Raw genomic sequence first — 16,687 nt, forward strand, 5'->3', positions numbered from 1 at the left:
AAAAGCAGCTGGAAAACAAAACTCATCAGGATTTGAATCATGGTGAAGCAAAATAGAATCCAGGCCTAAAGTTGTCCTCCTGGATAGAATGGACGTCCTGGCTAGTGGGAAACTTGCGAATCTCAGCCTTCCTGAAATGTATTCCTTCCTGCTGGAAAACTGAGACCATAATGGGTCACTTTTAGAAAGACCCTTTTTTTATGCTACTTTAAAGAGCTGACTCTTGTGGGAGGTGCCTTTTTTGAAGACCCAGGGAATGGAGAGAATGAAATGGGTACTTTCACATGGCAACCTATTTCATCCTGCCTTTTGTTGATTCGTATTTATATTACTTGAATAGATTGAGAAATGAAAGGGAAAAAGAAAAAAAGAAAAAATAGCTTGGGGCTTTGCTACTTTCACTTTCACTCTTAATAACATAACTCCCTCTTTCTAGCCACACTCCAGCCCCCAGTCCCCACAGTGCTGTGATTCCAGGGGGCCATTGGTATCCCCACAGAGTTCTTTCCTCAACTGTCTCGTGGAGGCGGAAGGGGAGTGGGGAGGCAGGGGAAGTTGGCAATTGGAATATAGATTTAAGCCAAAGGTTTTCTAAATTTTGTACCCGACACAATCGATTTTCGTTCCTTGGACACTATCTTTTTTTTCCCTCAGCCCTCCAAGGAACTGTGGATCACAATACAGTGGGTTTTAAAACTTCAAGTGAATTCTGATGAATTGTATTCAGGAATGTTCTTAAACCATGACAGGAGATTACTGAGCCTTGAACCTAGGACACTCACATCTCTCCCCAGTCTCAACACCCAAAGATCTGTCTGGGAGCTAATCAAAGATAGTCGCTTTGTAGCCAGTGGAAGAAGATACTTTCAACTGAAAGCTTCCAGTGATTTCTACTTCCTTCACAGCGCTGCGGTGGGTTGGGAGGGAGGAGGGAGGGGGCAGAGTCACCTTGGACCTTAGCATCCCATCCCTTACTTTCTTTGTGCTCCTGTAAACATTCTCCATGACAGGCTATTAATTAAAACCACCAGGCTTAGGCAACCCTTTAAGGCGGGAGGATGGGGAGGCAGAGTGATGCTAATGGGAGGGGGAGAGGAGAGATGCAGGAGACAAATCCTTTGGTGCAAATAATAATGAACAGATTACAAGTGCACCACTTCACATACGTAGTAAAGTTCGACAGTGATCAACATTAATGAAAGTTAGTATCACTCTTTAAGGTGAAAGAAAGAGGCCTTAAAAGACCACTTAATCCAAGATCTCCCTTTAAGAGATGAGGAGGGAAGCAGTTAGGCGGCACAGTGGATAGAAAGCCAGGTCTGGAGTTGTCCTGAGGAACTGGATTCAAATTTAGCCTGAGATTCTGCCTAGCAGTGTGATCCTAGCCAAATCACTTAGCATGGATTGCCTTGCCCTTGACCCTCTTCTGTCTTAGAATTAATTCTAAGACAGAAGATAAGGGTTTAAAAAAGAAATGAGGAGGCTCAGAGGGGGAGGGGATCTCATCCTATTAGCCAGTAGCAGGAGTGAAAATCTTGCCTATTTTAACTCCAGAGCTATTGCCCCTACCACTCTCTTTCCCAATTCCAACTTGTTTTTATTACTGAAATAGACCCTCTTAGAGTCTCTTAGAAGCTGTCTGACTTTGGTGGAATCCGGGGAAAACCTTCAAGTTCAAATAACTGGTTCACTCTCTGAAGTCATCTAAATTCCAAAATATCAGTTCCCCTTTTTCTGCACCTTGGAGAGCTTTTCTGTTCCTTAAACCCTCCGTTCCTGAAGAAAATCCCATACCTTCATTTCTTTCCAATCTTTGCTGTCACTTGGTTCAAAAGGTCCCTTTTTCTTATCCTCTTCTGCATAAACAGGTTTCTTTCTTTTCTTTCATATGTATCCTAATTCATCAATGGGGAATACACTGAATTGAAGAGAGGTCTCACAGAGGACTCTTTGCAAGGAGAAACTACTAGACTCTTATGAAGACCTCAAAGACTGAGTTCTTAACTGAAGGTAACACTGCAGAGTGCTACCTCCAGATGAAGTTCAACTTCCTCTAACTCTGGAGATAAAAAGGAAGATAAAATACCCTGAGAAGGACAGTGAGCATATGTATGAGAAGATTGAGGGTGAGGGTCAAAACTCCAGAGTGTATCCTTAAGAGGAATCCCAATGTCTCCCCATTTCTGCCTGCATTCTTTCCCAATCTTTCAATCCTCCTAACAGCCAAAGCTCCACTCAGCAATAACAGAGTCCTTTTCTGAGCTTTTATTTTATTTTACAATGAACACAGAAAACACTACTAAATTAGGAAGTCAATGGAAAATTGAATTGTTCCTCAAATATGTTTTGTCCCTGCTGGGGCCAGAAAGCTGTTCTTCTGGGGAACCCTTTTCTCCAATTCAGGGGTCTCTGGCTCAGTTTCCTGAGTCTTCCCAATGTGGTCAATGTTGTAGTCACCAAACTCACCCCCGAGTCTCCAAGTACTTATGGAAAAGGTTAGAGACATCTGAACTCTCCACCTTCACCCAGCCATCTTCCTTCATGTGGTACACTATGAGAAAATGGAAGAGAAATGGAAAACTATTTTTCATTGGTCTAAACCCCTTTGGAAGAGTTTCCATGCCTCCTATCACTGAACCCTTCGAATCCAAGAATTAGAGCCCACTTTTCTATTCAGGATTCTATTCTGAATATTAAGTACCTAGGTATCCCCAGTCTCTCCCATTAGGGTAATACTTCCTTCTTTGTCTCCTGATGCCTAACCCTAAGGTTGAATGAAGAGGATTGGATATATGTTGCCTTACTATTGACAAACCCTCCAGAGTAGCAGTCCCGGTGAGTGGCATGGACAATGGCCCTCCGGCCAAGGTCATAAGCTTCTTCAGGGCTAAGGTCAGGCCGGTAGCCACTGTCCATAACTCCATAGGCATAACTATTTCCACTGCCTGTAGAAAACATAGTCCCTGACAGTCTTGTCCCATTTTCATCCACATAATACAATCCAGGGCCCTGAAGGAAAAAAAGTGAGTATTAGGAGGGGAGACAACAAAGAATTCAGGAGAAACCATAAAATTAGCATAAAACCAAGGCAATGGCCATAGAACTTGGGAAATTCTTGTAGGACTTTGAACAGAAGTATTTTGGGGGCCTTGGAAGGAGTTGTAGAATGAGGTAACAGAGGAGAAAGAATATTGCAACTGGTATCAGAAAATCTGGGTTTGAATTCCAGATGCCATTTACCAGCCATGGCTGAGGAGCAGTCACTTAAACTCTCTGAGCCTCAGTTTCCTCATCTGAAAAATGGGAGAATGATGCTTGCACCAGATTTTTGTGAGGAAAGGGCCTTCTGAATCATAAAATGCTACGTAAATAGCAACTGTTTGTGGGGCAGAGTGGTAGGGAAGAAGAGTTCTGAAAGAATCATCAGGAGAACGATGCTTAGGCAGACCACATTTGCAGTGGAGTGAAAGCAACACACCTTTTTGTCCCAACCACAGATCATACTGCCCATGGACAGCCCCATGCCTCGGTATTGACACATCATGTTGGACAGCAGCTTGGAAGCAGCAGACACAGAAATGTGTTCCCCATTCCGAAGGTGGTACAACCTGAGAAGGTAGAGGTTGGGGAAGGGGATTTCAGGCAAGTCAATAAGCATTTTAAGTGCCCACCATATGCCAGGCACTGGGCTAAATGCTAGGGCTAGAAGAACGATGGGAAGAGAGAGGAAAAATAGATCAACGTGTTCTGCTTTAGCCAAGAGAGAGCTCCAGAAGGTGAGGAGAGAGACATTGGTAGAAAATACCTTTGGGGAGACTGAATGTCAGGAGAAATCTGGAGTTTGGATTTTAAAGCATCTAAAGCTTCAATACTCCAGACAGGTGGGCATGAGGGAGGACCCTCGAAAGATGCCGGAGGCTCCCAAACCATTTAAAATTTTCTAAAAGCTCATGAGTCCATCAATGTTCAGAAAGAATTAAAGATTGTATACAATATACTTTTTGCTTTTTTAAAAGTCTGTATAGTGGGGCAGCTGGGTAGCTCAGTGGATTGAGAGCCAAGCCTAGAGACAGGAGGTCATAGGTTCAAATCCGGCCTCAGACACTTCCCAGCTGTGTGACCCTGGGCAAGTCACTTGACCCCCATTGCCTACCCTTACCAATCTTCCACCTATAAGTTAATGCACAGAAGTTAAGGATTAAAAAAAAAAAAGTCCGTATAGTTTGTATTCTCTCAGACACATTTTGACTAATCTGTGGGGCAGGCTATGGAAATGGGAGTCTTGGCAAGAGTGAAAGAAAGGAATCAAGAAGCTTAGCGTGAGGGTCTTAAATATTAGGTTTGGGAGCAGACTTACCGACACTCTTTGGCTAAGAGACGCTCCCAGTATTGACAGTCAGCTGCACAGCCTGACATGGTGCCCAGAAGATAAGGATTAATCTCAATTACTTTGTTCACATGCAGAGTGGCTGGAAGAGCAATGGAGCACTGATTTAAGTAGAAAGCAAAGGGCCCGACCCATATACTTTCCCAGTTCCAAACTTCCCCTTCCCCAGTTCCAACTTGAGCTCTAGGTTGGAAGCTCCTCCCTGATGGAAGATGTCCAAAGTCCAGCCCCCAACACACGAACTCACCAATATAATTCCCGGCTGAAGCCCGGGAATCCACTGCCACAATCACACCATGCTGGAATTTGAAGGCTAGTGTGGTGGTGCCATGGGCCATCTCAATCCTGACTTGATGGGCTGGGTCTGCCTCCAGGGAACGAAGGAATTGAGGAGGCTACGTTTGGGGTTCGGTTGAAGAAGGAAAAAAAAGAAACAGGAAAGAGGGAGCAGTGAGAGCTGCATCATGAGTGGACTAGGCTAAAAAAGACTTGAAGGATGTGAGGGGAAAAAGTAGGGCACTAAAAAAAGAATTTAAAGGGACAAAACAATATGTTGGAAATTGGCCTAAGAGAACAAGGAATAAGACAAGTCCTTCACCTTCCACAAGAACACCTGTCCCCCGGCAGCGGCCGGGGCGGTTGGGGGGGGGGGGGGGAGGGGAATAGGAAGAAGAGAGAATCGACAAGAATTCACTCCGAACTCGGAAAGAACCTCTTCTCCTCGCTTTCACTTCTAATTAAATCTCACAGTTCAGCAATATATCTCCCACATGGCCGCTGACATCTGTGGTGCTTTCTGGCTGAAAGAGTGCTTTCCTAACCTCATCGATCTCTGCCCCTCTATTCTCCCCAGCTTCTAACTCATTGGTCCCATTCCACTCCATTCCTGACCTGAATCCCTCGGGGAACGGCCAGTTCCGGGGTCTGAAGGGAAAAGCTGTAGTGCCCGGGATCTTGGCGATATCCAGTCCTCTGCTGCCCCCAGGGAGCCCCGCACACTTGGAGTAACGCCATGATCTTCCCTCTTCAAGCCACTCTGTTCACGAACTGGCCCTCCTGGTCCACGGGAAGTGAAAGCGAAAGCCTGGTGCAGAGGAGGCGGGAGCCCGAGCTAAAACCCTCCTTCCCCATCCCCTAAACCCTTTCCCCCGACCTCCACCTGGAGTCCTGGGGAAACCAGCGTAGAGACTATCAAAGTGTCGAGTTCTTTCATTGACGCGTCTTAGAAAAGAGAAGGGGCATAAATGAAAAAGATGGGCCGTCAGAAACAGTAGAGCAGAGGGATATGGAGACCACACGTGAGGGCAGGGGTTTGGGGGAGAGCAGCTTTCTATCGAGGAACATCTGAAAAAGATGGGCGTCGTCCTTGGACTAGATCAGAGAAGCTGGAGTCCGCAGTAGAAGGGCTCTGCTCAGAAGTAACTGTCCTGTGCTAGGGAGTCGCATTCATAGGGATGAACAGTGAACTGCTCAGACTGGAGGAATCTCAAGAAGGAGGCAGTGCTGTGGGGTGAGAAGAGAGATACGTCCAGGGACACACGGCACCCCCTGTCCCTCCTTCCTACCGCCAGCCCCGCTACTCTGGAGAAGCCCAGGCCACTGGGGAAGATGAAATGACATAATGGCCGGGGGGTGGGGGGAATGGGGAAGGGGGAGACAACTTTCCCGCCCTTCGGTCTTCTTAACTCGCTGCCACCCCAGGGCAGACTTCTCTCCCTCCCTCTCAGACACTCCCCACAGTTAACTCCGCCTCGCTTCGCTCTGGGCAACTTCCTAAACCTAGCCCGGAACGCCAACCTCTGAAAGACTAATCTGCCTCACAACTAGAGACGTCACAACACACAACCCTTTTTGATTTGCTTTGATTTGATTTTTATTTTGGCATTCTTGCGCCCGCGGACCAGAGTACCAAAAGCTACGCGAGAGGCAACAATGAGCCCTGGGAAAGCGTAGAAAGGCCTCTGCTTTGGAAAGAGGGTCCAGTGGGGGGGGGGGGGGGGGAGGAACGGGGGGAGGGCTTCAATGGAGGTGAAGCCTTGTTCTGCCCAGTGTCCTCTCCCTTTGCTCCGCCCCACTCCATCCCCATTTCATTTCCAACATAGGAAAGTCTCTGTGCATAGAGCAGCAGCAGCAGCTGCCTTCCGCAGCTCTGGGTAATCGGGTGCAGTTCACTCGGTCACAGAAGGGAGAGGGCGGGCAGAGAAAGGGGGATGGAGAAGGGATGAGAAGCTGGAAGGTTAAGGGGCTGATAGGGTGATAGTAAGATAGCAAGCTGAGATCCCATAATAATGCGTTGCGTTTGCATAGAGATGCCCAATTTACCAGCACCATTGCTGATTAAAGAAGCAGCAGCAGCAGCAGCAGTTTGCCTTTAGTTATTTGAAGTTATCAAGGAGCTTTACTTATATTTTCCTATTTGATTCTCTTGGAATCACAGAGCTAGGGATATTAGAGGCCAACTTGTCCAACCTCATTTTACAGATGGGGAAACTGAGACCCAGAGAGGTTAAATGACCCACTCAAGATCACACTGGTAGTAAGAGATTGAACTGGGATTTTCATCCAGATAGAAGATCTAGATTTGGATCTAGAAGTTCACTCACTGCACCCAAAACTTGTTATTTTAAAGCTGAGAATAATAGCATTTTGACATGGGAAGGAGCCTTAATGATGACCATCCAATGAAACTCATTTTACAGAGGAAGAAACTGAGGCATAGAAAAAGGAAATTTGAATCAAGCTTCTCTAAAGCCAAAAGCAGTGCCCTTTACCTAGCAATTCAATCAGTGTGTAAACTTTAGCCATCATATTTAGTGCCTCTTGGTACTCCCAGCACCTACTCCATCTCAAGAGTTTTGTTTTCCCCTAAATTTACTTATTTTTTAATTTATTTAATTTATTATTATATATTGTATACATAAATTATATAATTTACAAACATGTAAATTATATAATTATATATGTAAATTATACAATTTACTTATAAAAATACTACCTAATTTCAAGGTACTCTCAAGGTCTACATTTCCCAATACCATAGTTCATGGGCTCCATAGATGCCTTTAACTTTAATGGTTAGCCAAAGGAAGTAATCATTTGAAAAGAAATGTTTTTAATGGCAAGTCACATTAAGAAACATAGCAACAAAATATTTCTGGTATAAATCTAGGGTTTACTATGCTACAAATTCACACATCACTCTTTAGACATGTCCTCAAAGAAAAAGCCAGTGCCTCCACTTTCTTTTAATTTAAAATTTATAGGTCTTGACTAGACCTCTTAAAAATAGTAAAAAAAAAAAAAAAAAAACCTTTGCCTGGAACCAGCAAGATACTTTCTCTTGGGTTCTACTGTTTTGTTCCTTTAACATTTTTTTGTGTCATAGGCCTCCTTGACACTCCATTAAAGTCTATGGACCTCTTCTCAAAATAATGTTTTAAAATGCATGAAATAAAATACATCAGATTACCAAGGAACCCAATTTATAATAAAATATCAAAATACTTTTAAAATGAATTTCATGGTTCTCAACTTAAAAACTCCTGGTAGAGTATTGCTCTCTATCTTATTCCCTCATAGCACTAAGAAATCTTTCCTCCTCCCAAAAAGTAATTCTCAGTTCTAGGTCCTAAGCCTCTGGATTTGTTTTCCTATGCCAAAACATTGATCCCCTCTGGTAAAGACCTTTGCCTTGTTTATTTTGAGCATTCTATAGCCTTCTAAATTTTAATTTCTGAAGGTTAGGCTATAAACCAGGCAATGGTTATTTGTCTAATAACTACCAATCAGCCTCAGGATTCCAGGTTCCCTAGTTTTCACATTGTAATTATTTTCTAAGTAGATGAGTGGATGAGAAAAAAGACAGAGATAATCTAATCTTGGGTGTGGAAGACCGATTGAAGAAATAGGGTCATGTAGGGCCTGTTATCTGGATTCCCTACATGACCAATCCAGGCTGAGGCAGTCTTTGTGTTTGGTCCTGGTAACCTGAGCCCCGAAAAGCTCTGGTACCAGCAGGCTGGTTAATCCAAAAACAACTTGACCCTTCCAGGAGGCTATTGGAAGTCATTTAGAGAAATAGAGTCTATAATAGATATTTTATCTGGATCCCATTACAAAATCATCGGCAAGTAAAACTGTGTGTATGATTTTTTTCTGCACTGCATGTCAGGATGCAGACAGAATGGGGTTATCTAAGGTAAAAGTCTGAGACTCCTCTTTTGACTCCTTTTTAGATCCCCACCTTTTCTTAATATTCTTATTGGAAAGCTTTACGTCCTTAGGAGACCAGCAGCTACTGAGTTAACAATTTCTCTCCTTGATAATTAAGAAGCCTGAACTCTAAAAAAATATATTACTTACACAATCAAGGCCAGAAACAGTCAACGCTAGACAAGACTTTATCTGACCAGGTGCAATCCTGTAAATCAAGAGTACAGGACTCAATTTGTTTAGGATCTCTATGAAATATATTTCTGCTCCCAGAATTAACCTCCTACTAATTGGTGGTTGGAATTCGGCCTTGGACCCTGTTCTATCTTTACTTTGAAGCCTCCAAGGATTTTCTTTTGTGTGATTTGTGACCTCTATCAGCTGTAAGTTTTTCTTTGTGTTCTTTGTGTGAAAATAGTATATATTAAACTCAAGACTCCATGGAGTTGGAGCAGTTATGAGCTAAACATTTAGTCTGACTGTTCTCATTCAATCCGATGCCACTAAACGCCACTCAGGAACCCCAGAAATATAGAGCTGGCTCTCTATACTTGGGGAACAAGTCCTTTTTTCTCCACCAATTAACCATATTCTTTCTCCTTTCATATACAGACACCACCCACACAAAGTCTCTGAGAGGCTTGAGAGACAAGTTCAAATATATGTGCAAGACACTATCTTGGGGACACTTAAACAAAACTGAAAGCATTCCCTTTTCTCCAGAGGTTTACAGTCTCCTGGGGGATGCAACATGTAAACAGACAAGTAAATAAAAGATGATTTGCACAGGTAGATAAAGAATAAGAAGGGTTGGGGAAGTCTTTCCAGACAAAGTAATTCCTGATCTGAAACTTTGAGGAAGCATCAGTGAAGAAAGAATAATCTCCAGAAAAGGGAGGACAGCCTGTGCAAAGTCCTGGATATGTAAAATTCTGTTTAAAGAATAGTAAGTAAGCAAATTTTCCTGAAATGTGGAGTCTGTGGAGGGGGATAAAATGAACTGTCTTGAAAGAGAGGTTGGCATCCATTTGTGAAGGACTTTAATGTCAAGTGAAGGACTTCATGTTTTATTCTAGAGACATTAGAAAGCCACTGTATATGTTTTAAAGTCCAGGTTAGGAGTGGGGAAAGGAACAGTCAAACCTATCCCCTTAAGGATATTTAGGCAGTTGTGGGGAGGATGACTGGTGACCATGGAGGCAGAGATTCATTACAAGGTCATTACAGTTGTCCAGGAAAAAAGAGGAGAAAAGATTGGAACTAAGGTAATACCTTTTGTGATTGGAGCTAAAAGGTGGACTGAGAAGAGGAATGTAAGAAATATTGTGGTTATAGATACAGTTGACAACTGACTGGAATGGGTAAAAGAGACTGAAGCATCAAGGATGACTATGAGGTTGGTGACAAATCTGAGTGACTACAAATATGGTAGAGCCATCAACGAGTGTTTGAGAGAAGAGTAGATTTAGGAAGGAAGACAATTTCTGGACATTTGTGTTTTAGATGCCTGTGGGAGATTCAAATGGAGAAGTTCAGACAGTACAGCTCATGAGATATATATGTTGCAGCTCATGAAATGTCAGCCTATATAAATTAAAAGACAGTCTGAAGAGAAGTAACTGAATGCCATGGGAGGTGATAAGAACATCGAGTGTAAAGAAAGAAGAAAAAAGAACCAAGAGTAGATTTAGGGGACACTTTTAATTACAAGGCTTATTATTATGGTTAATGAGCCTTAGAAAGAATGGTCAGATATTTAGGAGAACTAAGAAAGAGTATTGTCATGAAACCACAAAGGCTGCATTGTTTTTCTTTGCAGGGAACACTTCTGGCCATCGAGTCAACCTGTTTATGATGAGTAGGGCATATTTGTATCCTTGACAATTGGGCATTGATATATAATCAATTTGCAAGCACTCAAACGGGGTATATGCCAATTGTCTGCCTCCTAGTCCTTTAATTCTGGTCACGCCCTGATTATATTGCAAGCAAACTTTGCATTTCTGGCATGTTCTAATTGCACAAGTGGATATACCAGGAGCCGTCCAGTGCCTTCGAATACCATCCACTAAGGATTGGGTCCCATAATGGCCTTTGGCATGCAATGCATTACATAGGGTATTATATAAAGATCTTGGAAGAATGGGTTTGTCCTCACTAGAAAACCATATACCTCTCACTAATTTGACCCCTAGATTTTCTACCCAGTGCTTCACTTCCCTCGGGATTATGCCTGTTTTAGATCTGCTTCTTCTACCAAGGAGAAGTTCAGCACATGGATCGGGCCAAAACGGGCACCAAATTTTGCGGTTACATCTGCCCTCCTGTTTCCTAATGAGACTTCATCCACACCCTTTTGATGTGACCAGCAATGCATCACTGCCACTTCCTTAGGTAACTGGACAGCTTTCAGGAATTGGTTTGTAAGGCTCCCATAGGCTATTTCCTTCCCACCAGCTGTTATATATTCCCTATATTTCCAAATTTGGCCTGTACAATGTACTACATTAAATGCATATTTACTATCGGTCCAAACGTTCAACCTTTGACCCTGGCCAATTTCTAAAGCTCTGGTGAGACTCAGGATTTCAGCCCCTTGAGCACTCATGGACTTAGGTAGAGCTGCATACCATAAAGTCTCATCTTGAGTTACTACAGCCGCACCTGTATACCATACTCCAACTACCACAAATGCAGAACCATTGGTAAACAAAGTGAGATCGGGAGAGACCAAAGGAATATCGGTCAGGTCATCTCTCGTTTTCTGAACCATGTCCAAGGTTTCTGCACAGCTATGGATGGGTTCTCCTTCTAATGGTAAGTCTGGCATTAGTGTAGCTGGGTTGATCTCCTTACAAGGATGGAAAGTTAGGTTCTCATTGCCCAGCAACACAATTTGATAATGGGATAAGCACTGGGATGTAAATGCTTGCAGATTGCTGTTTTTCAAGATGGTATCTATTTGATGAGAAGAGTACAGCATAATCCTGCATCCCAAAACCAGATCTGAAGATTTCTTAACCATTAGGGCTGCAGCTGCAATTGCTCTCATACATGGTGGCATCCCCCTAGCCACAACATCTAACTGGGAGCTATAATAGGCTGTTGGTCTGAACTGATCCCCAAGAGTTTGCATCAACACTGCACTGGCTATTCCCTTGTCCTCATGCACAAACAGGTGAAACGGTTTTGCATGGTCAGGGATTCCAAGTGCAGGACTGGACAACACCACTGTTTTCAGTTTTTCTATAGCATGCTTGTGCTCCTGTGTCAGTTTTAAAGGTTCTGAGACAGTGTCTAGTCAAGTCTGTTAGAGGTTTTGATATCAGACTATAACCAGGTATCCACTGCCTACAGTAACCTGTGATACCTAATATTGCACGGAGCTGCTTCTTGGTCTTAGGCATGCACAGCTTCTGTATATGTGCAACTCTCTTTTGGGAAATCTGTCTTATACCCTTTTCCAACACGAAACCGAGGTACTCTTCGCATGGTAACACCCACTGAATCTTACTTTTGGAAATTTTGTGTCCCCTTTTGCATAGCTCTTGCAACAGATATTTGCTGTCCCTTTGACATATTCAAGCACTTGGTGACATTAGCAAAAGGTCATCCACATAATGTACTAGCTTGCTCTCAGTGAATATGATGGCTTCAAGATCTCTTTGCAGGATTTGACAAAAGATATTCGCACTTTCAGAGAACCCCTGTGGAATTTGCATCCAGCAGAGTTGTTTTCCCTCCCAGGAAAATGCAAAAATCTTCTGACTGGACTCATGCAGAGGTACAGTAAAATATGCACAGCACAGGTCCACGACCATGAACCAGGCCGCATTACTTGGAATCTCGGCGATGATATTTGCCAGGCTAGGTACCACTGCATGTCCCTTCTTAACAAAATTATTCACTGCTCTCAGATCCTGCACAAAACGCCATTGTGTCTTGCCATTTGGATCTTTCTTCGGCTTCTTAATGGGTAAAATTGGTGTGTTGTACTCAGATATAGTGTAGACCAAAATGCCTTGTTCCAGGAGACTTTGGATAATGGGCCTGATACCCTCTGTGGCCTCTTTGCTCAACTTATACTGAGGTATTCTAGGTGAAGTACCCTCTTTCACCTTGATCTTAACTGGGGTGGCAGATTTTAAAATTCCCACATCGGTTGAATGCTTAGCCCAAACTGCCTCTGGGATATCTTCTGGTATTTCAAAGATACTCCCCATGTGTTGTTCCTCCTCATCACCCTCCACTTACCCTAGGAATAGCAAGGGATGGTGCTTTAGTGACTGTTTGGGTAAGTGTAGGAATATCTGTCCTGACCTATCACACTGGATAGTTGCACCTAATTTACAAAGAACATCCCTCCCCAGGAGATTGGATGGACAACCGGGTATCAACAAAAAAGAATGATCTAAAGTCATTGGGCCTATTTTCACCATCTTAGATCTTAGCTTGGGCACCAACTCCATTTGCCCAGTGGCTCCTTTTACTCTCACAGACCCCATTAGTGCACAATTGTCTGGTGCTGATGTCAACACAGACCGGGTTGCTCCAGTATCAATAAGAGCAGGATAGATTTGATCTCCTATTGTCACCATAACCAAAGGTTCCCTGTCTTTAGCTGTCTGATCAACAGGTACCAAAGATGTTTCTATCTCAATGTCCCCCGAATCTCATTGATCTTGTTCTAGGACTTCTGTCTGTGCTGGCTCAGGATTCTGTGAGTGTAATGATGGTAAGTCTCCTTCAAAAATGGCTTGTTGGACTGCCAATGCCTGAATTGGCATTCCTGGACTGTTCATGGGCCTATTAGTGTCAAAGTGTATCTCAGTTTTTCCAGACCATGAGTAAGGTAGAGTGTCCTTCTCTTCACTGAACATGCTTCGCTGGACTTGAGCAAAGTTAGATTCAGGAGAGGTATTCCTCTGCATTAAGGGAAATTCTACAGAATTGGGAATGTGTTTTTGGTTCATGTCTACATCCCAATCCTGTGAGTCTATGCTTTCTTCTTGTATTTGCTCTCTAGACTCCATGTCAGTAACAGGAAACTTAACTCTAGATGTATTTTGCATAGGAAACAAAGTCAGTGTTGTAGATTCTTCCTTTGTCCCTACTGATGTCATTTTGCTCCTCTCTTGGCTTCTGACATTTATGGAACTGAATTCCTTTAAATACATTAACTCAGAATCTACTCCAAAGGCAGCTCTCTTTGGAGTATCACAGGCTTGAAAGTGTGCCTCATCATCATGCACTTGACCCTGAAGTAGGCTTGGTACAAATTCTCTAGCTCCAGGATCTAGCTTTAAAATTCCTCTAGTATTGTAGCTACTAGACTTTTCACTTTCCCTTCCAGCTTCCCTAGTTGGTGATAGAGAAGAGGTAGTGCCTGTGTCTGAGAATTCAGCACTTTCCTTCTTAATGGTCTGCAGGAGCCCATCTCCCTTATTGACACTGTCCATTTCCAAGAGATCCCTATTAGAGCACTTGTCTATATTCATTGCCCTTGCTGTTTGGCTTTGCTGTACATGTAAATGATCCACAGTCTTACTACAGAATGGTTCTGTCCCCCCATAGTGAGAATCAAGGAATGCTACTTTCTTCAAGCTTTTATCAAGAACTCATGCAGATGTGCCTGGTTTTCTGTCAGTGTACCCTATATCACTGTTTCCTTTCCCATAAATTCTCTCCTTAATTTCTATTATATCCTCCTCCATTTGCAACTCCTCCTCAGTCATATCTTTGTATCTTTGTGTTACCTCCTCCAACCCATAATTCACAATATCTTCTGCACCCATTTTGTTCTTCTCACATTCCTTTGCTACATCATTATCACTGCCTTTCTCTTTTCTTGCAACAACTGCTTTCTCTAAGGCTGCTTCCTTGGTTCATAATGTAAGAGGTCTAGCACCTTGGGACAGGTATTCTTCCATTTTTGACAAGCTTGGAGTCCTACTAAACTTGGCACAGTCATGGTCACAACATCTAGCCTTCACCTTATCACTGTATCTACTATTATTGTCCCTGTTGTTATTATTGGTGTTACTATTGTATCTGGAATTATAGTATGTATTCCTCCTGTTGTTATTGTTATTATTCCTGTTTCCAAAGTTAATCTGGGACTTATATCTACAATCCCTTACCAATTTTTGAACAAAGGAAAATCTCTTAATTTTGTTGTTAGCACTGCCACTAGATTGTCTAGGCCTGCTTTGGCTCCTCTTATTGGTGGACATCAGAGCCATATTTTTTATTTCTTCCACCTCCCTGGCCTTCTGAGCTTCCCTCAATTGCTTTTTAAGCTCAGCAATCTCTCGATCTTTTTCAGAGGTTCTAGATGGTTTAGAGTCACTATCCTTTGAGTCATGGACATAAGCTGCTGTCTTTCTGAATTCTTCAATGGGCATGGTCTCCCATTGTGGGCAATGCAGTCTAAAATAGGTTTGGATGTAATTTTGACTCCCTTTTACAAATTGCCTCCTGATATGCTGAATGTTGTCTTCAGCAGTCATGTCCCTAAACCCTAGGATAGTCTCCCCAGCTTCCAGCAGTCTGTGTAGGTATAAGCTTGGATGTTCCTCCTCCCCCTGTTTCAACTTTTCAAATGAGCCCCATGCATTTGATCGTTTGGCATGAAGTCTCATCACTTCTGCGATGAGTCCTCCCTGCATCTCCTAAGATATATCATGTTTGCATGAGATGACAGCTCTAGATCTTGATGTTGGTCAGGCCACGATGCTAGATTGGGATTGGTCCTTGTCTCTGTAATAAATTTAGCTTTTTCACTCGGGGTAAGTAGTTCTGTCAAAAGGAGTTCCACATCTTCAAAATTCGGATTATACAGCCTGACTGCACGTTTGAATTCCTTTATTACCTTATGTGGATTTACGAAGAACTGGGGGAACCTACTTTTTAAAATCTCTAGATCCCCTCCAGTAAATGGTTTATAGCCCTTAAAGTGTATGATTCCAGCATCCGGTTGTACTATTGTCCTGTCTGTAATAGGAAGTATTGTTACAGGAGCTGCCTCTGCCCCTGCAACTTCTTGCTTTTTTGGGTTGTCCTGTTTAATCTCTTGTTGTTTTTCACCCCCTTTCTTTGTTGTGACCGTGCTTTCTATGATTTCCAGCTGCATAATTGTCCTGGCATCTAGTTCTTTCCCTTCCCTTATTTGTTTGTTAATTTCTATTAGTGTCTTTATATATTCCAACATCTGTTCCATAACCGGGTCAGTAACTTCAGTGTTTCCAAAGGTAAAAGCCAGTATCTTCCTTAATATCATTAGGGCTCCATAACAAGTGGCAGTCATGGCTATGCCTTTTGGTACATAAGCCAATGCCTCCCCTACTGTAATTGTCAGCCACAGATAAGTATCATAAAATTCTATCATTGTCCTAAAAAATTGGGGAACAGTGACAAACCAAAATGTGGCACAGGTTTGCCAAATCCCATACATTAAAACACCAGAGCACCCCAAGGTAATCATTGCTCTATTGAACATGTTGGCCATCTATCTCTTCTCCACTAGGTTCTATAGTACAAATCCTAGGCTGGCTGGCCAAAACTGTTATGATGATAATAACAGATAATTTGGAGAAGCAGATAAATGTGTCAGGGCCAACTAAAGCTTCACGTCAAGAGCCAGAGATTGACAGGCTTCAGTGAGGAAAGGAGGGGGCTAAACACTCCTGGATCTCAAACCCCTCCCCCTCTAACAGTTGCTGTTTCAGTTGGGTATGGAGACAAGATCAGATCCTGGTAAGTTTCAGTTATGGCTGAAACCCCAATGATGTTCCTTTTCTTTAATTTATATTCCTCACAGGTCAGTAAGATGAATATATAGAAGCTAGTTATCTAATTGTTGAGGAGAGAGATCTTCTTAAACTGGCAGCAGACAGGATTCAAACTAGATGTCCAGACTGAGTTGTGAGTATTCCCCCAAATAACTACCAGGAACAGATTTGAAGATAAAGGTTATATTAAGAAATAACAAGTGAAACTAGAAAAGGTTAATGAGGGTTTTAGGATAATGAGAGGAGACCCTGAACTGCTAGATTGATGCTGCCCTTCCCCCTCCTCACAGGAGGGGAT

At 42.9% G+C, this 16,687-nt stretch overlaps 1 protein-coding gene across 2 annotated transcripts; it reads right to left on the bottom strand.

Annotated features, from left to right (window-relative positions):
* Positions 1–2,250: 2,250 nt before the first annotated feature.
* On the bottom strand, positions 2,251–5,434 carry PSMB8 (proteasome 20S subunit beta 8). 2 transcript variants are annotated; one of them, XM_044673979.1, is made up of 6 exons: positions 5,279–5,434; positions 4,635–4,782; positions 4,358–4,409; positions 3,479–3,608; positions 2,805–3,009; positions 2,251–2,551 (listed from the first exon to the last, which is right to left on the bottom strand). In XM_044673979.1, the coding sequence occupies exons 1-6, from the start codon at positions 5,399–5,401 to the stop codon at positions 2,463–2,465; spliced, it is 747 nt and encodes a 248-aa protein (XP_044529914.1). In that variant the 5' UTR covers positions 5,402–5,434; the 3' UTR covers positions 2,251–2,462. The 2 variants fall into 2 exon arrangements, with proteins under 2 accessions (XP_044529914.1, XP_044529913.1); XM_044673978.1 differs by having other exon boundaries at positions 4,358–4,469.
* Between the last annotated feature and the right edge of the window lie 11,253 nt (positions 5,435–16,687).

This window comes from Gracilinanus agilis, chromosome 4 (genome assembly GCF_016433145.1).
Source record: "Gracilinanus agilis isolate LMUSP501 chromosome 4, AgileGrace, whole genome shotgun sequence".
Taxonomy (NCBI): Eukaryota; Metazoa; Chordata; class Mammalia; order Didelphimorphia; family Didelphidae; genus Gracilinanus; species Gracilinanus agilis.

Bases quoted from the DNA above. Each gene is read 5' to 3' on its own strand.
- PSMB8 (XM_044673978.1), bottom strand. From the start codon at position 5,401: ATGGCGTTACTCCAAGTGTGCGGGGCTCCCTGGGGGCAGCAGAGGACT. The intron at 3,609-4,357 runs GTAAGTCTGCTC...CTACCTTCTCAG, and splicing joins CTCTTAGCCAAAGAGTGTCG to GTTGTACCACCTTCGGAATG. The intron at 2,552-2,804 runs GTAAGGCAACAT...ATTTTCTCATAG, and splicing joins CTCTGGAGGGTTTGTCAATA to TGTACCACATGAAGGAAGAT.